Genomic DNA, 25,137 nt, shown 5'->3' with positions numbered 1-25,137 from the left:
AACTCCAAGATCAGAATCCAACATTCTAGCCACAGGGTTGCACAGGTCTTCCATATTTATCAGGTTCTCACCTCTATCCTGAAAGTAACAGTGGCAACTTGCCATTTATATAACACCTATTCTACACTCTTATGTCAATTATGTCACGCTGATCGACATTATTACCCCCATAATTGCACTTGGAAAAGTAGAGAGTGAGGTGTCCTGGCTTGTCTAGGACCACCTGATGACTTCACAGAAGATGCAAGATTCAAACCAGGAAAGGCTTGGCTCACAATTTGCTCCTCAAATTGCACTACAAGCTCACAATAAAAGCTCAATTGAAGGCAGTGCTTTGGTACCATAAACAACATCAAGGGAGTTAGAATCATAGGATCATAGAGTTGGAAGGGACCACCAGGGTCATCTAGCCCAACCCCCTGCACAATGCAGGAAATTCACAATTACCTCCCCACACACACTCCCAGTGACCCCTACTCCATGCCCAGAAGATGGCCAAGATGCCCTCCCTCATCATCTGCCTAAGGTCATAGAATCAGCATTGCTGACAGATGGCCATCTAGCCTCTGCTTAAAAACCTCCAGGGAAGGAGCACTTACCACCTCCCGAGGAAGCCTGTTCCACTGAGGAACCACTCTAACTGCTAGAAAATTCTTCCTAATGTCTAGACAGAAACACTTTTGATTTAATTTCAACTTGTTGGTCCTGGTCCGACCTTCTGGGACAACAGAAAACCACTCGGCACCATCCTCTATATGACAGCCCTTCAAGTACCTGAAGATGGTTATCATATCCCCTCTCAGTCTTCTCCTCTTCAGGCTAGTCAGTAGGGCCTTTAAAAAATATATCCATAAATAGGTAAGTAGGCTCCAGGTTAGTGTCCAACAATTCTTCTCCCACAGGAGAAAAAGATCTGCTGCCCTGGTGACCCATCATGTCAGCAACAGGTGGCCTGATGAGAAAAACACAAACATGGTGTGGTTGTTTTTTGTAACCACTTTCAGGCAACTGCCAAGGCCTGGGAGGGAGGGGCGATGTCAGCACCCCACCTTATTTTAGTTGTACAGCTTAAATGAAAACTCTCGCACTTGTCAAAGGCCCCTCTCCTGCCCAAATCACAGTGATCCAGCTCAGCTCTGTCAAAAAGTGCTGGCCACATCCCTAACCCCAAATGGGGCTCCACCCCAGCCCTGCTCAAGTACCAGAAAGTTTTTAACAAAGATACAATAAATTTATTCTTAGATCTATGACCGCAGCCTTTGACCAAGGGGGGAGGAAAGGAAGGGAGGAGAAGACGAGGGAGGATAGGAAGCATAATACACAGTAAACATGATAAGGATAATACAATCTTATGTTAATAATGGTAAAAATTGGGCATCAGCCCAATAAGTAAAAATCCTAACTAAAATAAACTGGGGCGGAGCGAACTGACTAAAAATTGTCAGAGGTAGGCGTTGAGAGTTCTTTCTTCTTAAGAGCAGCCACTCTGGCCAAAAAGCGGGCAACATTCGATGTGGCTGCACCATTAGTTGAGTCGCCAAGCAAAAAAGGCAGCACCCAGGCATGTAGAGGGAGGCTCAAGCTGGTGAGGATTGGAGCAATAAGAGCATCTCTATCTTGAGACCAGTGAGGACAGGGGAGCATCAGATGGTCCAACGTTTCAATTTCGCCCGTGTTACATGGGCAGAGATGGTCCGGAAAAGGTATCCCGGTATATCTGCCCAACATGACCATGGATGGAAAGGCATTTAAACGAGCTAAAAGAAGAGCCCGACGATGTGAGAAGACTGAAACCGTAGAGTGGAACTCTGGAAGCTTCTCTGGTGGGGGGGGGGAGGAATCCCAAGACCGGAGCAGGTACATCTGGCCCTCCCAACCGTAGTGGCCCAATCTAACTCCTTCAATCTCTTCAAGATTGCCACTAAATGAGATGGAACCAGGTTGCCAGAGGGAGCAGAGATTGGGAGTCCCAGTACTTTTAGTTTTTCCGCTGACAGATTCAGCCAGGGGTTGGGGGCCGGGTCCTTAAGAGTAAGATGAAGAAACCCCGCCTGGGACGGGAGATTGTCGTCAGGAAACTTAAACCTAAGCTTAATTGCTCTCCTCCATGCACATGCCTCAAGCGAGGGTTGGGCCAATTCCATACGGAGGGCAGGCCCAGCAACACACCTAGGGGTTCCAGTAATTCTCCTGAGAAAATTGTTCAAAAGGCAATGTAGTTTCTCATCCACACCAGAAATCCAAATGTCTGCTCCATACAGAATCTGGGAAACCACCTTCGCGTTAAAGACATCAATGGCAGACGGGATGTTCTTGGCCCCCTTGGTTCGAAAAAACCTCTCTACCATTATACTGGTGGATCTTGCTGTCTTCTTCACATGGTCCAGATGGGCAGACCAAGATAGGTGTAACTAAAGACAATGCCCAAGTAGCGGAAGGTGGAAACCCATTCGAGTTGTCCGTTTTTGACCTTGAAAAACTGGGAGCCTCTTCTCTTGGTGGCAGAAAAGCGAAGCACCTTTGACTTGGCATAATTCACAGTGAGAGCTTCTTGGTCACAATATTCCAAGAAGAGATTGATAGTGGACCTCAGCCCCACTTCTGATGTCGGCAACAAAACCGCATCGTCCGCATATAATAAGAGTGGTATGGGCTGACCGGCCAGATATGGGGGGTGTTTTGCTCCCTCTTTGATATGCGGCACCAAATCGTTGATAAAGATGTTAAACAGAGAGGGAGCAAGCAGGCATCCCTGTCTTACCCCCTTTTGAACTGGGAAAGAATCTGTCAGTGTACCACTGGGATCAACCCACACTGAGGCAGTTGTTCTAGAGTAAAGGGCCATAATCAAAACTAGGAGTCTGCGGTCTATACTGGTGTTCATCAGTTTCTTCCAAAGTCTATGTCAGGAGATAGAATCAAATGCAGCCCTTAGGTCCATAAAGGCCGCATATAAACATCCCCTCGGGCGACTCGAATACTTAGAGGCCAACTGAAGGAGGGTCAGACAATGGTCTGTGGTAGAGGTACCTCGACGGAAAACACACTGTTCAGGGTGGAGATAGGCCTCTTCGTCAAGCCAATCCTGTAGCCTCTCCAAGAGGAGTGCAGAGTAGATCTTACCCGGGATAGAAAGTTTTATTTTAAGTATTAGCTAACTCTAAGGCCAATGCGTAAGCAAATGATAGACTCTGCAGAGGTGACCACTATATTGTTTTGCTACAACTTTAGTAAGAAAGAATATTCCATTTTATGGAAACTGAAATTACAGCCAGTTTCAACCCTCGTTTTAAAGGGAGGTTCCAGCAAGAAGCTGCTGAGTTGGAATTCATACTATCAGATGTGGACACAATAGAGATTTGAAGAGGGTTAGCTCACCAGAAAAAGTAGGCATCCCTCCTCTCAGGTTTATGTAAATTATTCACATACATCCTATTTTGCTAATTAATCCCCCCTCCTGCAATCCAAGCTCTGCTCACGACCTGAGTTCAATGCAGACAGAAGTCAGTTTCAGGTAGCCAGCTCAAGGTTGACTCAGCCTTCCATCCTTCTGAGGTCAGTAAAATGAGAACCCGGCTTGCTGGGGGTAAAGTGTAGGCAACTGGGGAAGGCAGTGGCAAACCACCCCGTAAACATAGTCTGCCTAGTAAATGTCGGGATGTGACGTCACGCCGTGGGTCAGGAATGACCCGGTGCTTGCACAGGGCACGACCTTTACTTTTTTTTTTAACCTCAAACAATCTTTTGCTGTTTGTAGCTAATCAGATATATCACTTCATGCATCTGATAACAATGCATAACAATAAACTTGTTCATCTATAAGGTGTCATAAGATTTGTTGATTTGGCTGCACCAGACTAATACCACAATCTCAACAGAATTCATCTTCCTGGGATTAGCAAACTCTTATCAATCAGGGATCAATGCGCAAGTGAGCTGATGTCCCATCATAGTGCAGTCAGTGACTGCCATGAGCCAGCGCATCCTTGTCTGCCACATTGTGGCTCCTCCCCCACCCACACCTGTACCTCCATTGCCTCCACTCCCGATGAGTCACTCATAATCCCTACACAATACAGTAAGTCATTGCTTTCATCCTTTTTTTTTTTTTTGACAGCACCCTCCCTGCAAAATGACGAAGGGGGGGTACTTTTGCCACTGCTCAGTCCTAGAATAAACAGGATCTTGCATGCTGTTGCTGCCGAAGAAACAGCAACAAGTTCTGAGCCTTGCTTTATGCAGTTATAAAGCAACATCTGTACAAGCTGCGGACTCAGTGATGTTTGTAAAGGCTACGGGGGAAAGTTAAAAGCAACCTTCCATCCCTATCCATTAATCAAAGTCCAACAAGTTCCCATTACACTCTAAATGGAATAATGACTGGTGCACACATTTCACTTACAATGAGAGTATTCTAAAAAAGCAAAAATCCAAGTGGACTCCAGAGCAGCCCCTTCAGTCTCTGCCAAGGAAGTCGGGCACTTAACATTTTGTAAGCATGCCCATTTGAAAGAACAAGATAGCTTTATTTACATGTTTTGCCCATTCGTGCACAAATGAAGACTAGAAGAAGTGAGTTGGCTTAAGAGGGTAGTTGTGCTGGTCTGCAGTACACTCAAGGCCAGTAGCAGCTGAGAGACTACCAAGAGTCAAGGCCTCTTTCGTCAGATAATAAGGCTCTGCTATGCAACAGTATTGCTCAGAATAAGGTCCACCGACCTTGCCTGCAGCAGAATCCAGCAGTTCCACCCACCCCTAGAAGAAAGAAGTCACGCCTTTACCTTTGTGATTCACCATCATCCCTCTCATGCTAGCAATCATGCTAGGAAAAGATGAAGGCAGCAGGAAAAGAGGAAGACCCAGCAAGAGATGGATTGGCTCTACAAAGGAAGCCACAGCCCTCAATTTGAAAGATCTGAGCAAGGCTGTAAGGATAGGACGTTTTGGAGGACATAGGGTAGCCATGAGTCAGAAGCGACTTGATGGCACTTACACACACACACCATCCCTCTCGCGAATTGGCCAATGTAACAAAAGGTTAGTAGTCCTGCAGCAGAATAGGAGATGTCTGCCACATTACTTAAGGAGTCCAGCTCTTTTATCTTTGAACTTCAAAGAAACCATCTCTTCGGATGGGTTTTCAAAAGCCAGCGGGAGGTGTTGTGATGACTGAATGTGCTTCAGAAACCTACAAGCTTTGCGTAATTTGAAGCAGCCCTTATCAAGTCAGGCATTGTCACAATCAGCACTTCTTTATCACAGGAATCCAGCGTGAATGCTGTTAATTCGCTTTTTAAAAATATTAAAACAAACTTATTTTAAGCAGAGTCTGACTGTCAAGAGGAAAAGATGTTATGGAAAGAGAATGGAGGATGGACAGATTTTGCTTTAAAAAAAAAACTTAGTTGATTGTCTGCTTTGAAATACAGCAGTGGAATCCTCCATGCTGGAGATGTGCCAGTCTTTTAATGAAAAGTCAGACAGCTTGGCACAGCCGCTATCCATTGTGCCACAGATAAAATTACTGCCCTCTATAGTGACTCCTCAATAAATCAATAGGAGTGGAGGAAAAAGACTATGACACTCCACACAACTCACCAAAATGCTGACACTGAAACATGGCTGAAATGTGAGAGACCTGATGGTGTTGTTGTTGTTTTTCATTTCTTTTTTAAAGTTACCTTCCGACAGCAGGGGAAAGAGGAAGGCTGCCTTGACTTGAAAAGAACAGTCCCACTGAAACTAACATTTCACTCAGATAAAAAGAATTTGGAATGACACCAGCCAAACAGAGAGGCATTTTCAGGAGACACACAAATCAGTCCAAGTTGGCTACAGGGAATGGCTTTTTGTATACTGTTAAGAGCACCTGAAAAAAATCTCTGAGCTCGTGAAGAGGTTGCTTCCCCTGCCCTTTCGTGAAAGGCTGAATGTCTCTCACACTGACAGAGCTACAAAGGTTTCGCACGCAGGAGAGCTATAAAGGCTGAAAGACAGAGGCTCAAATAATTACATACCTTTTTCCAGTACTTGGAAGACAACTCAGGAATTGGCCCTGCCTGTCAAGGCAAGATGGATCCTCCCGCACACTGACTATTAATGTGCATTACCACCATTGCTAGTTCTACCATCCCTGTTTTAAATGCCACCCAATTTCCTGGAACCAGTGTTGAAGAAGACAGTCCTGTATTTGCCTTGACCTGGATAGCTCAGGCTAGCCCGATCTCATCAGATCTCTGAAGCTAAGCAGGGTCAGCCCTAGTTAGTACTTGGATGGGAGACCACCAAGGAAGTCCAGGGACACTACTCAGAGGCAGGCAACAGCAAACCACCTCTGGACTTCTCTTGCCTTGAAAACCCTATGGGGTCACCACAAGTGAGTTCATCTTGATGGCACTTTCCACCAGCACCTGAGATTGGTTCTTCTGAACCTCCAAGAGGCTGATTAGAAACTATGCACTGGGGAGGAATGGGAAGAGAGACAGAATTAATTCTTCTTATCAAGACAGGTTGAGATTGTTTTCATAGTTTTGTCTCTCTGGGGGCACCTGCATATGATATCAATGGCAGCATGATATATAATTTTAAATTTGATTGAGGATCCAGCTGTATTTACCTGTAATGCTTAGTATCAGACAACTATGAACCATCGTGGTCTTCAACTAACACACACATTGGTGCCGTTAATGAAAACATTAACTAAGCTTCCTGTCGGGTGCAGCCTAACTAAGCCAGGAGGATTTAGAAGTGGAAAAATGCAGCATGAATGTTCAGAATCCAAGTATTAGCAAGAGCATCATGGAAGTATGTGGACCTTTAACATCACATGTGACAGGGCACACAAACGTATCATGCATATGATGCCGTTCACTTAAACGCTTGCAGGTTTATGCTAATGCAAGCATACATAACACTAGGGATATCCATGCTGGTGAATGCAGTCAAAGCAAAACACCTGGGACCATTTCCTTCCATAGCAAATCCCTGTGGGTAAAGGCAGTCTGGGGACCACAGACTCCCTTCCCTAAACATAAATGTAAGACCCCCATAATCTCTCCTTCTCTAGATCTCTCTTCAAAGCTAGTGATGTCACCATCATTTATAATTACCTGGTGCGGAATACAAGCATGTGAGACTCAAGTGTATTACGAACCAAACATTTTTTTCCAAAGACGTTTTCTACAGCTTTCAATGTAAAATGAGATCCTGCACATTTGAAGGCCATCTTAAGCAGAGTTAAATCCTTGTAAATTCATTGAGCTCCATGGGCTTAGTAGGGTGGAGCTTTGCTTAGGACTGCACAATTATACAAAAAACTGAAAACTCCACCCATATTCCCAGAAGTTGAAATAAGAACTCCTTGGGAGGCAATGGCTCGCCTTTCTTGCTTGTGAGGGACCACATCACAGTGGGAAAACTCACGCTTTACATGCAAAAGGCTCCAGATCCTATCTATTATTCCTCAGTTTTAAAGGATCTCGAGTTGGCGGCATCTAGGAAACTGTGGCCATGTGACAAATCTAAAGTGCTCAGGCTTGGTGGCCATGTTTCCCAGGCGAGAGGGATTGGGCTTTTGGAGAAAGGGAAGCATGCAGGAAAAGACTCCTGACCACTACCCTGAATAGCAGCAGCCAGACAGCATTCTACTAGACCAGTGGTTCCCAAACTTTTCAAGCCATGGCCCCCCGGTTCCACAAACTTAACCCCAGCGCCCCCTACCCTATCCAACAACATAGTTGAAGGGGCCCACCTCTAGCACCCTCCTGCTGCCCCCTTGCCTCTTAGTGCCCCCCTAGGTAATCCCCCCCAGGGGGTGGTATTGCCTACTTTGGGAACCACTGTACAGAACGATGTACAGAGACAGAACGATGGCCTGGCCTAGTGTTAGGTGGATTCTTCAGCATGCTCATGTAAAACTCTATAAAGCACTGAGCATACTGGTAGCACCATGTAAACAAGAATTTAGCAATTCCATGCAGAAGACTGCAAGAGAGCTTTTGTATTAGCTGGGACCAGGATCTGAATCTCACAGGGATGGATGCTCAAATCCTGAGAGAAGAAGAAGAGTTGGTTTTTATATGCCGACTTTCTCTACCACTTAAGATAGAATCAAACCGGCTTACAATCACCTTCCTTTCCCCTCCCCACAACAGATATCTTGTGAGGTAAGTGGGGCTGAGAGAGCTCTAAGAGAATCGTGACTAGCCCAAGGTCACCTCGCTGGCTTCATGTGTAGGAGTGGGGAAACAAATCCAGTTCACCAGATTAGCGTCCATTGCTCCTATGGAGGAGTGGGGAATCAAACTCGATTCTCCAGATCAGAGTCCACCGCTCCAAACCACCGCTTTTAACCACCACACCACGCTGACTCACACAACTTGAGAGCAGGAAGCACCTAGGAATTTGTGATGGTGCAGCAACAGTAAAGTGCTCAGCCTCAGGGGCCATGTTCTCGAGGCAATGGGGCTTGCAAGGATTTAGACAGGGGACGGGAGCATAAGCAACTGGTACAGGAGCAGGAATCTCCACGGGTTCTTTCCTACCAGAAGGGTAAACTAACAGATTGTGAATCTACTTTCCCTACAGACTGAAGGGCTCACTGCTGGGTTAGCCCCACAGCAGTTCCAATCCTGATGCCCTAAGGCACTGCTTGAGTAACTGCAATGTGTCCATCCACCAAAGTTGTTATAAGAACAGTACACCTGATAAAATTCATTGAATACTTGATAAATTCCATCACGGTGCAGATTATATTTAGGTTTATGCCATACACAGATCCCAAACAGAGCTTTGTCATTCTGTTTCACAAGCAGGGGAGCGCTCAGGGTAAGCAATGAGATATCCTCATGCAGGCAGAGAACTGGGGTTTTTCCCCTCTTTATTGAAACAGATGGGGGGGGTGGAATATTCCGAGAAGGACTTTGAACCACAACGTCTGCCCAGTCTGTTTCCAAACCTGCCTGAGACAGTACGTTAGATTTTTCCTGAAAAGCTTTGCCACTACACTTCCAATCATGACCTTCCACTTCTTCTTCTGGTCTACTGCCTGGACATAGTTCTGTCCATCACATCCGTCTGGCTTGCCAAAACCTCTACTGTTATGATTTTTGGCTTTCTCTTAGTAGACAGACCGGCCAACAGCACAAAAGTATGCCAAGATGAGGCGGCAGTTCTGTGATGCCTACCAAACAGCAGCTATTTTAGATGGTCTAAAATACATCTAATACACAACTTCAGTTCTAAAAACGTAACGTCTGATCCACCAGTGATCCTCAGTATGGCAGCCGCTGGGCTTTTCCGGAGAAAAGAGCCAACTCAAGCTTTGCTCCATTTCATTGGCACAGAAAAGACCAGGACTTTTGTGCCTGCAGGGAGCACCCATTTGGAAGCCAGATGAGCACAGCCTCATGAGTTTTCATCCCCCAGAATTTGTCTCATACTTTTCAGGAAAAAAAGCAACAGAAGGAAGTTGTACACCTTGAAAGAAGGGTTGCCAGGTCCCTCTTTGCCACCATCAGGAGGTTTTTGGGTGGCATTTGGGGAGGGGAGGGACTGCAATGCCATAGAGTCCAATTGCCAAAGTGGCCATTTTCACCAGGTGATCTGATATTTATCGGCTGGAGATCAGTTGTAATAGCGGGATAAGGTTCCTTGGTCTCAAGGAGTATCTTGTTTTTTTTTACTCTATCCTTGGACTTCGACCATACCACTGTGTATATTGGAATTATATTGTTGTTAACTATATTGTGTTCAACATATACTAATGGAAATAGCACTTTGAATGAATTTCACTATTTGCATATATCACTGTTTTGCTAGTATATTTTGTCTTTACTGCTGTTATTTGCATCAATTACCTGGAGGTTGGCAACCCTACTTGAAAGCCATAAAGATGGACAGATGGAAGATTTGGGGGGGGGGCTTAGATAGTACTGTAAATGGTAATAATAAAATTAGTGCACACACTCAGCACCGCCACTGGATCTGCTGATGTGCAGATCCAGGCACAAGAGTTCTGCCAACAATTCGACATCACACTATGCTGTAGCAAAACCCCATCCTAGTATCTGCCATTCACGTGTCTCTGACTTTTGGGCTGCCTTCACACACCTTGGATGCTGTACTTTCAATGCACTTTTGCAATCATTTGCAACTGTTTCACATGGGAAAATCCACTTGCATGTGATTGCTAAAGTGTACTGAAAATGCATTGAAAATGCATTATCCAACGCAGCTTGGTCAGTCTCTGTTTTTCTTTCTCATTTTTGAGAAAGAAAAAAGCACACTGTGGTGACATCCATAGACAAACCATGGTTTAAAAGAACAGTTGGCAAAACATCTCTCATAGGAAGCCCTTAGCCCCTGGTCAGGCCCTGTTCATTCCAGACCTGTTCAACTGGCCTAGTGCTACGATTTGCAAAATTATATACCGGTAGGACAAAGGACACACAGTGCCACAGGAATTAGAAGTTCTAATTTTCTAAATCACTTTGAAAGATTTCATTCCTGTCTGGATAATTATATGGTAGAGCAGTACAAAGGTATTTTGGTGGACGTGGAAATGGGGCTGAAGGTGTTTTGTTCCTACATATCTTGTAATTACTGTTAGTTGTCGCCTGATCTTTAACTTCAAAGAGAGGTCCACTCTGTATTTATTCTTTTAAACCCACCACATCCCTGAGGATGAGAACAACATTTGTAAAACTGTTTATGAACCTTAAAAAATATTGGAAGGGGGTGGTACATACCGCTAAAATGCCTGTTTCTCCTTGGTCACTAATTGCCTAGCCAAATAGTCAGCCAACACCAGTTCTGAAAGACAAGCAACTTTTCTGTTGGTTTAATTTTAGGGCTACTAATTCAAATTTTGAGATCAGCCATTCAAACTGGGCTAAGATGGTTACTTAGGGAAGATTGTGGGGGCATCTATTTACAAAAGAACTAAATGTTTTATCTTGTTGATAACATAAAATCCAGCAACTTGGAACAGCAGTTCAAAGACAGCATGGCAGCAGCTTATTTCTCCCAGCAGCCAGTTTTCTCTGATGGTCTCCCATCCAAACACTAACCATGGCTGACCCTGCTGAGCTTCCAAGCTCTGACAAGCTTAGGCTAGTCTGGGCTATTCCAGCTGCTCTGTTGGAGGTACACAACATGCAGAAGGGCATTATTTCCTATGCTGATCATATGTTCTTCATTTATACCAGCCCTGTGGTGCAGAGTGGTAAGCTGCAGTACTGCGGTCAAAAGCTCTGTTCACAACCTGAGTTCGATCCCAAAGGTTTTAGGTAGCTGGCTCAAGGCTGACCCAGCCTTCCATCCTTCCGAGGTCGGTAAAATTAGTACCCAGCTTGCTGGGGGTAAAGTGTAGACAACTGGGGAAGGCAATGGCAAACCACCCCGTAAACACAGTCTGCCTAGTAAATATCGGGATGTGACGTCACCCCATGGGTCAGTAATGACCCGGTGCTTGTACAGGGGACTACCGTCAATGAAGTGCTTCATGAAAAGAGGTTGCAAAATTTGAAACAGTAGCTCAGTAGGTGTGGAGACTGTGGACCTAAATATTGTAGAATTTGAAATAATTAATTTGGCATAACAATTATTTATTAAACATTCTCCTAAAGGCAGGGCCATCTTAACAGCATTATAGGCCCCCAGGCAAAGTAGTGCCCAAGGCCCCTACCTCCACAACCACTCACAGGAATAAAAATGTAAATGGTCGATGAAATCAAAGATATATTCATTGTTACTCCCAACAAAATCAGAGTTTAGTAAAACACACGCTAAATATGCATTTTCCAATAACAAATATTTATAGTTTAGTATAGTATTTATTTATTCATTGCAACAAGTCACGACATACATAGATTAGCATGGGGGCCCTGTGCTCGTGGGGCCCCCAGGCAACCGCCCAGAGTTCCCATGCTTTAAGATGGACCTGCCTAAAAATGTTCAGGCTTTATTATGCTGCTATTAAAATGGCGTATCTAGTTATGCACTCAGACTTACTAAAAGTATTCCATCACCAAATCAACTCCAAGTGAAACAGGCCAGTGTGCATGAGCTCCCTGCATCCAAAGTAGTTATTATTCTAAGAAAAGTTTGCTCTCTTGGCTACAAAAAAGAGAAAGTGGGCTGAGAGGTGCACAACAGAATAGTACTTATGGAAAAAGTCTGTCGTGTTTCCTCTTTATACAACTAAAAGCATCAATATATTTTTGTAACAGAGGAAGGACCATGGGGAATTCTGGAGGCAGAACAGACCTACAGGGTAGAAAGTGAATGCCAGCAGTTGAACACAAAGCCATCAGGTACTCCCAACTGGAATCCAAGACGGAAAACATAATTTACCTGCCAGACTTCCTGCAGAACCCTCTTTGCACATTCGCTGAACTGCCGGTAATGTGGCACTGGAAAGTATAGTGCATAGAGGCAGCTATCCAGTCAAAGCTGTACTCTACCTGATAAAAGGACTTTGTAACTTACTTATATTTAGAAATACAAAGAAAAGGGTCTACTAGTAGCAACAGATTTGTAATCACAGAGAGTTGGTACAGGGAAAAACATCACAATTCTGCTTTTTAGTCTATTTTTGATAAAGTTAAATTATGCACAGACAATTGATCAAATGTATGGTATACAGCAGAGATGATGAACACATGAAGTTGCCTTATACTGAATCAGACCACTGGTCCATCAAAGTCAGTATTCTCTACTCAGACCAGCAGCAGCTCTCCAGGGTCTCAGGGTGAGGTCTTTCACATCACCTACTAGCCTAGTCCCTTTAACTGGAAATGTGGGGTTGAACCTGGGACCTTCTGCATGCCAAGCAGATGCTCTACAAACTGAGCCACAGCCCCTGATCCAACTCACCTTGCTCCCCCTTTCCGTCCTCAGGGCACATCCACCCTGCCTTCAGCCCACCTGATATCTGTGAGTTGAGCATTACGGCTGCATACAGTTTTACCTATTATGTGGTGCATAGATAAGATGGCTTGCGTTCTATACATGTGACTTGGGCGCTTAAGCAAATGTGACCCAGGAACCAACATCAGCTGAGCCCAGAAACCAGTGAACAAGAGTGAGGCAGGGCTAGCTGAACGGACCCCAATTCTCATTGCATTGCGGCTCGACTGGCCTCTAAACCTAATGAGTGAAAACCAAAACTGAAGTTTTTTTAAATGATGAATTTATGACATGTATCCTACCACTCCAGGAGCCCCGTGGCACAGAGTGTTAAGCTGCAGTACTGCAGTCCCAAGCTCTGCTCATGACCTGAGTTCGATCCCGACGGAAGTCAGTTTCAGGTAGCCAGCTCGAGGTTGACTCAGCCTTCCATCCTTCCGAGGTCGGTAAAATGAGTACCCAGCTTGCTGGGGGTAGGGAAGATGACTGGGGAAAGCACTGGCAAACCACCCCACAAACGAAGTCTGCCTAGGAAACGTCGGGATGTAACGTCACCCCATGGGTCAGGAATGACCTGGTGCTTGCACGGGGGACCTTTACCTTTTATCCTACCACTCCACTGAACAAAATTTGAAGCCTTCCTCCAACTTAAGGGGCTTTTCCTGCAATGGAAGAAAACAGCATGAAGCCTACTTAGGTAAGATACATGGCAGGGAGAGGCTGTGCCTCAGTGGTAGAGCATCTGCTTGGCATGCAGGGGGTCCCAGGTTCAATCCCCGGCATCTCCAGTTAAAGGGACTAGGCACATAGGTGATGTGAAAGACCTCCACCTGAGACCCAGGAGAGCTGCTGCCGGTCTGAGTAGACAATACTGACTTTGATGGACCGAGGGTCTGATTCAATATAAGTGTCAGCGAGGGAATCCAGTCGGGCCACGGATAAGCAAGCCCTGTCTCCTTCCCACCCACCCACCCCGTTCTCATTCTTTTGCTTGCCAGGCATTAGCATTTCAATACAGGTCCGCTGTGAGATCTCTGGCGCCACAGAACAAATGCCTGGGAGCCCGAGAGATCACCCGGTCATTTGCTAGTCAATTTCACCAGGAGGTTTAGTAGTGGGCAATCACCGGTGAACACTTCCTTATTGTCACCTTGTATCCTTTCACATTCAAAACAACTCTGCTGCACCTCATCCTTTCATGTCCTACCCTTGCGAACACTTCCTTATTATCACCTTGTATCCTTTCACATTCAAAACAACTCTGCTGCACCTCATCCTTTCATGTCCTACCCTTGATGTAATCGATTGTATTGTATGTTCCCTATAAATATGAGCAGTATTCCCCCCATCTGTATTCTGACCTTAAGTTTGTATAGATCTACTGAACCCGTTAGCTTTCTTAATAAAACTTTAAACTCTCTGCAACGTCTGGAGTGAAGTTTACTATTGCTGAGATGCAACGAGGTACTGAAGTCTGACAATAAGGCAGCTTCATGTGTTCTCTGTCCGTTTCTAATGTGTTCTCAGTGTAAAATGCTGTGCTTGGGTGTCGTGATCATGGATTCAGAAGGTACGCAGATTGGCCAGAACCCAAGAAGCAATTAATGCAAGGGGGCTTAAGATGTGGTTTTCCTCATGCAGCGTCCATCCCCTCTTCCCATGGCACACAGCAAACTACTTTGGAAAGTGAGGTCAGTCATATAGGGACAGCCATCCGAAGGAAAACATCCCAATACCACAAGTCCATCACTTGAACCTAAGCAGCTCTTTGGAACTGGAACAGACTCAGCTATAAATAAGAAATTTAGGGGTCTGCAACTATATGTTGTTTCCAAAATTTGAAAAACAGCACACATTTCCTGCAGGCATCTTCAGCTGGGACCACTGCCCTCAGACCCAGTCCACATGTGGTCCAGTTCCATGGCCCTGTCAATGGGTCACAAAGACCCCTTGCTAAAAATAAAATCATGCCAAGGTTCCCCTAGGCCAGAATTCTCTATCTCACCCTCTGGAGCTCTCAGGCAGGGCACAAAGGGGGGGATGACCAAAGCCCCCTTTTGTTTCTCCCCAGCAACGGGTTCTCAGTGCCTCTTCACATGTTCCATTGACCCATCAAGGTCAATACACTTGCCCCTTATATTCTTGAACAAGATCCCAAAATAGAATTGCCAACAGGTCAGAAAACAATCATTGACTTTTGGACCAACTCTGTGTGTGTGTGTGTGTGTGTGTGTGTGTGTGTGTGTGTGTGTGTGTGTGTGTGTAAAAGCTAACAGTAGCATTCCTAAGCACATGAACTAAACACTGAGTGTGCCTCTGCTGTATCATTCCACACTATTACAGATGGATTCGTCTGTTCCACCATTACTACTCAGGCTCCACTGAGCTGTGAGAAACAGGGTTGCAGAAGATCAGAAGGGGGAAAAGATAGGTGATAGAGGTATTGCAAGGGACACTGCCCTCATGCTGGTGAAGAAGGAGAAGAAGGAGGAGGAGGAGGAGAAGGAAAAGGAGAAGGAAAAGGAGAAGAAGAGCTATACCATGCCACCTTCCCCCCCTTGGGACTGTACCACTTAAAACTACAGGCAAGGGGATGAAGAAGAAGAAGAAGAGTTGGTTTTTATATGCCGACTTTCTCCACCACTTAAGGAAGAATCAAACCGGCCTACAATCACCTTCCCCTCCCCACAACAGATACCCTGTGAGGTAGGTGGGGCTGAGAGAATGTGACTAGCCCAAGGTCACTCAGCTGGCTTCATGTGTAGGAGTGGGGAAACAAATCCAATTCACCAGATTAGACTCCGCCGCTCATGTGGAGGAGTGGGAAATCAAACCCGGTTCTCCAGATCAGAGTCCACCGCTCTAAACCGCCGCTCTTAACCACTACACCATGCTGGCTCCCATCCCTCCTGACCCACCAGAGCTCACCAAGTGCCACCTGCTGGCCTCATCCCAGTTCCCACCCAGGCACTTCTGGTTTTTGAAATCAGAAGTGGCAACCTGTAATAAAATCCATATCCAATTAAGGCCGGTTCTGCATGCAACACATCTTGTGATTTCTACTTGCAAAATTCATGAGGGAGCACAGGACAAAGCAAGGCTGATTTGAGCAACAGGTGAGCAGTGCGGAAATATACACGAGGGTAGAATCCCCCTTTCGCTTACCAGCCCATCACAATTGCTGACGGCCACCACGGCTCCTGGCATGCCCGAGACACCTCCTGTGAAGACGCATTCCTGCTGCAGGGGCTCCCGAAAGACCTCCTGGAAGTCCTCTTGCCATTCAGCCAAAGCCCCTGGGGATATCAGCCGCCGGTTGGGCTTGAGCCAAAGATGCAGTTCCTTCCCCAAAACAGTGACATTGAAGTAGAACAAGTGGTTCCTGGGCATGCTTTGGTGTAGAGGTGCACTGCGGACCACTCTGTGTCGACCTGGGTGTGACGGAACGGTGGAGGGGCGGCTGGCTTCCCCCCTCCTTGTTGCCCCTGAGCCAGACACCATATGTGAGAGGAACCGTCCCTGGCGATCTGCACTGAAGGGCACAATCACACCATATTCACTTAGCTTTCCAGACAGGAGGAGCTCTAGTGGAAATAAATACAGATAGACACACTTCAATACATTCAAAACAAAGAGAAATCCTCTTTGGGTTAAAAGCCTGCCCTCTTCAGGTACGCTTGTGACTTCAGCACTAGAGAGCTTGGTTCTTCCATTGGCCATTCGCGTAAGGCCAAGTCATAGCTCCTTCCACGACAATAGTTTGAAGGAACTATCTTGCTCAAGACATCCCATAACGCACACTACCACAAAAAGGAAACTAACAGAAGTTAAAACTTCTCCAACAGCCCCTAAATTCTGCCCTTTCACAATCTATTGTATCCTGCAAAATTTACTTCGTATCATTCATTGTTTTGCATAATTTATTCTGGTTTTGCTAGTCAAGGGAACAAGCAAGTAGAAATTTTGAGCTAGTCCACAGGTGCACAACCATGAAAAGAAACATTATATAGCCTTACCCTGTGATTACTGCCCTGTCTTTCCATTGGTAGTGAGTTTTCCTTTCCTTTCCTTTTATCCCTTAGAAGCTCCTTGATCAATTGATCTTGAGCAGCATATATCTAGTGTTGGAGGGATATAAGGACTGAAACAAATCTTGCCACTGACAATGTAGCCTTGGGGTCCCTGTCGCTTAGTAAAAAAGGCATTATGTCAGTCACAGAGGCATTGGATTTGTATATTAAAAGGGGGGAAATATAGTGCGATTGAAGTTCCTCGTAAAAGCGGCATTCCAGAAGGGCATGGGCTAATGTGTCAATAGAGCCAGAAGAGCAAGGGCAGATCCTGTCTGAGTATGGTATATTCAGAATTCTGCCCTGCATTACCATAGAAGGGTTAGCATTCAATCTAGCCAAGCAAAAAGCTCTACAGAGACGAGGAGTTGTCAGATAATATGTATAGGCAGGCAGATCACGTGGAGGGGGTATTCCGAAGAACTGGGATGAACAGACGCGACGAGCACGAAAAGTAGTGCAGTTATAATCGAGCTCTTTAATGCACTTTTTAATTTTGGCAAAAGCTTCAGTTGTCCCAAGATCTGATAACATATCCTGCGAGAAGCCCAGCAACGCCAGTTTCTCATCTAAGATTTTTTGCCATGAGGATTTGAAAGGGTCATGCTTCAGAGAAGCTAGGAACCCCTCAGTGCTAAAGCACAGTTTAGCGACCAACCACGCCCTAGCTTCAAGTGACATTTGGCCAAACTCGGAACGAAGAGTAACGCCAGCAACACATCGAGGGGCATTTAGGAGTTTTCGTAAGAACTGAAGCAGTGGACGATCTATAGATTCATTGATGACTGTAATCCAGATGGCAACACCAAAGAGGATAATTGGGGTAATTTTCAGGTTAAAAACCTGAACAGCCCCTGGAATATATTTGCCACCTTTGGTGTGAAAAAAATTGACAATAGTTTTAACATCAGGGGGCATTCAAAAACTTTAAACCCCTATCTGGTAGTGAAATCTGGTTGTGAAATCCTCTTACCACCTCATTTCCCTGCATATCAGATCTAGCAGCTGATCAGGTATTGCCCACATACTTCGCATCCTTAAGGGCTTGGAACTTAAAAAAAAAATACATACTCTCCTACATCAAACTTTCTAAGTAGATGGCTTTTTAAATTAAAGCTGAAAATCACAGTGAGTTGAATTCTGTGCAAAAGAATGAACTATTTTTTCCTGTGCTACTGCAGAATCCCAGCATATAGACAGCCCTACGCAGAGATGTCCAACTGGTAAACATTTCCGGCTGAAAGGTTCTGGTTTAAATTCACAATTTGCCCACAATTTCTGCGGGCATTCCTAATTGCTCTGACCTGGATGGCCCAGGCTAGCCTGATCTCATCAGATCTCAGAAGCTAAGCAGAGTTGGCCCTGGTTCATACTTGGACAGGAGACCACTGAGGAAGTCCAGGGTGGCTTCGCAGAAACAAGCAATGGCAAACCTCCTCAGTTTGTCTCTTGCCTTGAAAACCCTACAGGGTCACCGTGGGTCAGCTGACACTTAACTTGAGGGCACTCTCCACCACTATTCTTAATTTAATCTTTCTTTCCTTGAAATAATAGAGGCAGGCTACTGATAACATTTTTTTTCCTGTTTGGGGGCCTATAGGAAAAGCGGGCAGCCATTCCTCCCACCTGCAGGACCTTTATTACTTCCCCCTCATAAGCTGTGGCTTATGGAGTGTTGACTGGGTATGTTCAACACAGCAGAAAAAATTCATGCTGACACACACTTATGCCTCTTACATGCCCAGCTAACACCAAGCATGCAAACTATTCATTGCACAGCATCCATGCAACATCATTCCCCTAAAATAAAGAATTCCACTGAAATTCTTTTTTTATTATTATTTTAAAAACCCTATGTCAGCATCACAACACTCTTTGAAAGAGCTCACAATAAGGTCTCATGTACTGGCTCCAAAATTCAGTTTACTAATACAGCCAAATCAACAATTACATCAAATATCCAAACAAATTTAGGGAACAGCATTTAAAAAATAAATTTTAAAAAGACTTCTGTGCTTTAATTAAGAGAGAGAAAATAATCAGTCTTGGCATAACAAAATGCCATAAACAGAGGATGATAAAATACAAGATCAAATATTCAACGTAGATGGGCCTGGCTCTGACCTGGATGGCTCCAGACCTCAGAAGCTAAGCAGGGTCAGCCCTGGTTAGTATTTGGATGGGAGACCACCAAGGAATACCAGGGTCTCTATGCAGAGGATGGCAGTGGCAAACCACCTCTCTCGCCTTGAAAACCCTACTGGGTTGCCAAAAGTCAGCTGCGACTTGACGCCGCTTTAAACACACACAAATGGACCTGAGCACACGTCTTCAGGAATAAACTTTACTGCAATTCTTGTGACTGACCTCCAAGGAAACATCCTTGAAATCAGAGGTCAAATGATACTTTGAATATCTGGCAACGTAGTCACAGGGAGTCAAAACGTAATGCCAGGTTGCAAGCTTTGACCAGGACCTTTCACTTCCATGCACCACCACAACCACATAAATAAAACTTTTTTTTGTGTGTGGAAAGTAACTTTGTTCTATTGCATTTATATCCCACTTTTGTTGCGTCATGGCAGTCAAGGCAGCCTGCACAGGGGTCCCAAGAGGTCTCTCACCCACACACTAGCCAGACCCAGACTTGCGTAGCTTCAGTGAGGTGGCTTTACAATGCGACTTCCAACAAAAATGCTGCTGGTGCTAGATAAAATGCTTTGGTGCTCTCTCCCATTTTTTTAAAAAAGGTAAAGGTCCCCTGTGCAAGCACTGGGTCATTCCTGACCCCTGGGGTGACGTCACATCCTGACGTTTCCAAGGCAGACTTAGTTTACGGGGTGGTTTGCCAGTGCCTTCCCCAGTCCTCCTCCCTTTACCCCCAGCAAGCTGGGTACTTGCTTGCAGCACTGTAAACCACTTCTGCCCTGACCTGGATGGTCCAGGCTAGCCTGATCTCATCGGATCTCAGAAACTAAGCAGGGTCAGCCCTGGTTAGTATTTGGATGGGAGACCATCAAGGAATAATACCAGGGTTGCTGTGCAGAGGAAAGCACTGGCAAACCACCTCTGTTAGTCTCTTGCCATGAAAACCCCAAAAGGGGTCACCATAAGTCGGATACTAACTTGACAGCACTTTACACACACACACAAACCACTTCTGGGGTCGGGGGGGGGGAATAAAGTCTCAATCATTGGTGCTATTTACACAGCCCAAATAACGCACTTTCAATCCACTTTCAGTGCACCTTAACGATTGTTTGCAATTGGATCTTGCTGGTTCACACAGTAAAATCCTCCTTCAAAGTGCATTGAAAGTGCATTATTTGGGCTGTGTAAAAAGCACCAATATATCTATAATATTCTTCCCATATTTATGGCATAGCACCAACCTGGGTGGCCCAGGCTAGCCTGATCTGGTCAGATCTCAGAAGCAAAGCAGGGTCAGCCCTGGTTAGTATTGGGATGGAAGACCACCGAGGAAGTCCAGGGTCGCTGTGCACAGGAAGGCCCTGGCAAAACCACCCGTTAGTCCCTTGCCGTGAAAACCCCCAAAAGGGGTCGCCATAAGTCGGCCGCGACTTGACGGCACTTGACGCCCACACGTGTTTTCGGGCATAAGGGCAGGGAGCAACGGCTGAAAGTGCAAAAACTTGCTCTGATATTTGATTGTATTGCTCTTTGTTTTGTTTCACCGGTTTTATGTTTTATGATCCCTTTTTGTAACCATTTTTACGCCTTGTAGGTTATCCGGGCTGTGTAACCGTGGTCTTGGTACTTTCTTTCCTGACGTTCGCAGATGCCGGCCACAGCTGCTGGCGAAACGACAGGAAAGAAAAGACCAAGACCACGGTCCCACAGCCCGGATCACCTACAAGAACCCATGAACTCTGACCGTGAAAGCCTTCGACCATTTTTATGCCGTTCAAGGTTGACGCCGATGCGTCACGGAGCCGGCGCCTGCGACTCCGAGATCTGTTTGAGGGACGCGATCCCAAAGGCAGAAAGCCGCTTCGGGGACTGGGGTGAAGACAGTAGAAAAAGGGGGGCCAGCCAGGGAAATCAGTGCCAGGAACAAGGGACAAGAGGGCTGAAGACAACTTTCCTAGCATCAAAGCCAGTTCTTGGAAGGTCCAGCCAGACAAAGGGGTCTTGACAGCTGCCTTCCACCCACCGATTCTGAAATGTGCAATACAGATGACCCTGGCCTTACTGGGTATGCAGTCCTGGACACCTGTCATCTAGTTGAGCTGTTTCCGGACGCACACAGATTGCAGACACACACACACACCGCTGCTTGGAAGCGGGCATCCCAAGCCGGCCCCTCCGCTGCAAAAGAGGGGAGCCGCTGCAACGCGGCCCCTGCGAGCCCGGAGAACGCGGAGCCCCGGGAGCCGCGAGGCGCGCGGGGATGCAGCCGCTCCTCCGGCGTCCGCGCTTGCGCCTTGCCCCCCCCCCTCGCCCCCCGCCCGCCCCCCTACCTTGGGCTCTGGCTCCCCGGCCCGCGGCGAGCCAGCAGTGCAGCGGCACCAAGCACGACAGCATCACATAGAAGGGGGGATAATCCATTGGGGGAGGCAGCAGCCCGGCCGGCCGGAGGGAGCGAGCGAGCGGAGAGGAAAGCGCCTCGCCTCGCCTCGCCGGCCGCTCAGCCCCGACGCCGAGAGCGCCCCAGGAGCCCGCCCTCCCGCCGGCCCCCTCGCCGCCCCACGCCCGGCCAAGGCCCCTCCATGCAACGCCAAGGGCCGGCGGCCGGGGGGGAGAGGAGAGGAGAGGAGGAGGCGCTTCCCGCGGCGGGGCGAGGCTGGTGCCAGCTGGGGCGAGAGCCGCGGCGCGCCTGAGTGTGTGTGTGTGTGTGTGTGTGCCAGTGAACTACAACTGAGGTGAAGGGGAGGGGGCCGCCACGACCTCCCCCCCCCCGTCCTCCTCCTCCCCTCCCCTCCTCTCCTCCACAGGAGGCACGCCGAGAGAGGACTTTCCATTGCACGTGGCGCTTCCAGCGCTGCGCCACTTGCGATTGGACGGGGTGGGGTGGGGTGGGGGCCAAGCTCCGCCCCTCTCCTCGCCCGCCGGGGTCCCCCCCCAAAGGGCGCAGGCCACGCCCCCTCCTCGCGCCCCTGGCCCCCCGGCAGGCCCCTGCAGCGCGCGCGCGCGTCCTCCCCGCGCCTCGCGCCCACCTGCCGCCTGGACGCCGCGCCCTGGACGCCTGACGTCACCCTGGAGGCCCCGGCCCGGCTTGCTGGGGGGGGGGGGAGGCTTCTCTGGGCCTGGGAAGGGGCACCTGCTGGCTGCCGGCCTGGCGCGCACCTGTGCAAGGCCCGGGAGGCCTGCCAGGGGGCAGGGCAGGGGCGCCTCTCTTTCCAGCCCCCTTGGCCTGTTGCAGCGAAAGTGAACAGGGGGCTTGGGGAGGCCTGAGAGTCACGTCGAGGGTGTCCCTTCCTTGGGGGTCTCCCATCCGAGGATGAACCGGGGCTGACCCTGCTCAGCGGCCAGGAGTGGGCTGGCTGGGGCAGGGGATGAAAGAGGAGCCGCCTTTTCACTCCAGCATTTCCTTTCCCTAGATTTAACCGCCGCTGGCGGTCCATCAAGCGCTTCACGCTTTGCAAGGGGGAAATGAAATTTAATTTTTTTTCTTGACGCTGCAAAGAGGAAGGTTGCCGCTTGACCGATCTATTTGACAGCCGTTAATGCAGTATCCGCTTCTCAGAAAGTGTATTTAGCTGTTTTATCCAGGGAGTGATGCATTTATTTCGTGCAATATTCTTTTGTGGACATGCTAAAACAATGCGGGCTAGGGAGTCTATTTGATCCGGACAAAATGGGCATTTTTGTTCTTCTGCAATAATTTTATTGTATCACCCTTGTGTCTCAGCTGAGTCTAGGGCAGGGGTGGGGAACCTTTTTTCTGCCAAGGGCTATTTGCATATTTATAACATCATTCGGGGGCCATACCAAGCATAGATCTCCCGGCTGGGGGGGGGGAGGCTAGGATTGCCAGGTCCTCTTCACCACCAAAGGGAGGTTTTTGGGGTGGAGCCTGAGGAGGGCAGGGTTTGGGGAGGGGAGGGACTTCAGTGCCATAGAGCCCAATTGTCAAAGCAGCCATTTTCTCCAGGAGAACTGATCTCTATTGGCTGGAGATCAATTGTAATAGCAGGAGATCTCCAGCCACCACCTGGAGGTTGGCAACCCTAGGAGAGGCTATGCAGCGAAGGGAGGGAAGGAAAGGAAGGAAGGAAGCAGCCCGGCATGATCCGGGAAAAGCCTTCCCAGTTTACACACATGCATGCATTCGGCCGTGCAAGCGGCCCGGCAAAATCTGGGAAATGCCTTCCTGACTTCCCACACACACACACACACACACACGCATGGATGCACACACCGGCACGATTGGGGAAAAGCCTTCCCGGCTTCCCACACACACGCAGGTGCAGCACGATTGGGGTGAAGCCTTCCTGGCTTTCCCCCGCACACACGCATGCATGCACCCCGCTGCGCATGCAGCCTGGCGCAATTGGGGTGAAGTCTTCCTGGGTTACATACAAACACGCACACACTCACATGGCCCTGCGGTGGCAATGGCGGCGGCTTCTACAGGAGAGTCTGCAGGCCGCAGCAAATGGTGTCGCAGTCCTTAAACGGCTCACTGGCCGGAGGTTCCCCACCCCTGGTCTGGGGCATTACATTTTGCCAATAAGAAAGCTCATTTAAACCTATGAATTTCTAACCAGCGGAAATAATCTGGCAAGGAGAAAGTTTTGTTGAAGGGTATCTGGAAGAAATGAGGTGAACGCGTCCTTAATCACTAAGGACCAATCCTCATTTAAGATCTTGTTTTGCAATTGTTTACACTACAGCTTGCTTTCTGAGTACTATTCCTTGCAGCTTTCAGTCGCTCTACTGGAAGGGGAAATCTTGTCTAACCTACTAGTCCAGGTGGGCACAGAGATATCTGAGGTTAACAACTGAAACATGTCAGGACCTGTTGATGGATCATTTCCAGCATTTCATGCCCCAGAAGTGCCTACTTCTTCAGGTGCAAGGAGTGAGTGGCTCCTCACTAAGCAGTCATTTCATATAAATGGTGCAGGGGGCAGGAAAAAACAGGGTCAATCAACCATGAAATGCAGAAGTACAGGGTGAAATTAATTATGTACAAATTTGAAATCTAATCTAAAGGGCAAGCACTCGCTTACAGCTCTAATGGGTGGGGAGTTGCAGGTTTTACTAAAATGGTTAGTTATGGCTGTAGTGATTAAGCAGGTCCTTGTTCAATCTGGGAAGGAAAATTGGGTCAAACCTGCTTTGTAGTTTTTTATGGATGCTCTTCCTTGCCCTAACGCTGAGGAATCCAACCATATACGAAACAGCCGTGGGCAGGGAACATGAGAGCCAGGCAGCTCTTCAATTCGCTTTCCCTGTCCCAGAAGACTAAAACAGGTGTTCTGAGTCCTAAAACATAAAGCAGTGATGACAAACAGGTAATGAACAGGCATAGGTTGTGTAATCATAGTGAAGGCACACATCCCAGGTTCAGAGGTCAGAGGGGCTTGTGGTCACGGTGCCAAAGCATAGTTCTCAGAACCTCTCTCTTCATCCTGTGTTTGGAATTGCCACTCTGTTGTTCAGACATTTATTTATAGCCTGCCTTTTTCACTCAGACTCAAAGTGGATTACACAGTGTAAAACCACACAGTCAGATAGTGTGAGCCATCCAACAAACAATCCACAAAAACTAGAAACAATGCAAATAAAATCAAGGCATAGGTTGTTAAAAAATACAAAAAGAATGGAATTACAGAAGTCGAAAGTAATGCAGTAAGAGTAAGAAATACAGCAAAGAGTGGACTATAGATGATAATCATGTTCCCTTTTAAAAAGTGCCCCCCATTCTCTTATACTACAGCTGTATTCCCTTTATTAAAAATTATTAGTAAAATTTGATTGAGAACACGCTTCTTTTAAGAAAATGCCATGATGCTACTCTTCTTTCAAAGCACTGGAGTTGAAGTCACAGGTTTGTGAATCAAACTCTCTGATGGTAGGAAAGGTGCCAGAGAAAAGTAACCCAGGGCCGTTTATGCATGGGAGTTTTACCTGAGGTTCATTGCTCGCTGGACCCACACTTCCTGCTGGGAGTCTATGCACCAGCAGTCTC

The 25,137-nt window shown here is 47.1% G+C and overlaps 1 protein-coding gene across 2 annotated transcripts in view; it reads right to left on the bottom strand.

The window, feature by feature from the left end:
* The window catches only part of ADAMTS14 (ADAM metallopeptidase with thrombospondin type 1 motif 14), an 86,662-nt gene extending 65,107 nt beyond the window's left edge, over positions 1–21,555 (bottom strand). For both annotated transcript variants that reach the window (XM_056849706.1, XM_056849707.1), the window contains exons 1-2: positions 21,461–21,555; positions 16,075–16,493 (exon numbers count right to left, since the gene is read on the bottom strand). In XM_056849706.1, the coding sequence (XP_056705684.1) occupies positions 16,075–16,493; positions 21,461–21,548 (507 nt within the window). In that variant the 5' untranslated portion in view covers positions 21,549–21,555. The remainder of the gene's footprint in view (positions 1–16,074; positions 16,494–21,460) is intronic.
* Between the last annotated feature and the right edge of the window lie 3,582 nt (positions 21,556–25,137).

This window comes from Euleptes europaea, chromosome 5, assembly GCF_029931775.1.
Source record: "Euleptes europaea isolate rEulEur1 chromosome 5, rEulEur1.hap1, whole genome shotgun sequence".
Lineage (NCBI taxonomy): Eukaryota > Metazoa > Chordata > Lepidosauria > Squamata > Sphaerodactylidae > Euleptes > Euleptes europaea.
The sequence above is the reverse complement of the archived record's forward strand: the minus strand, read 5'-3'. Positions and strand labels throughout refer to the sequence as shown.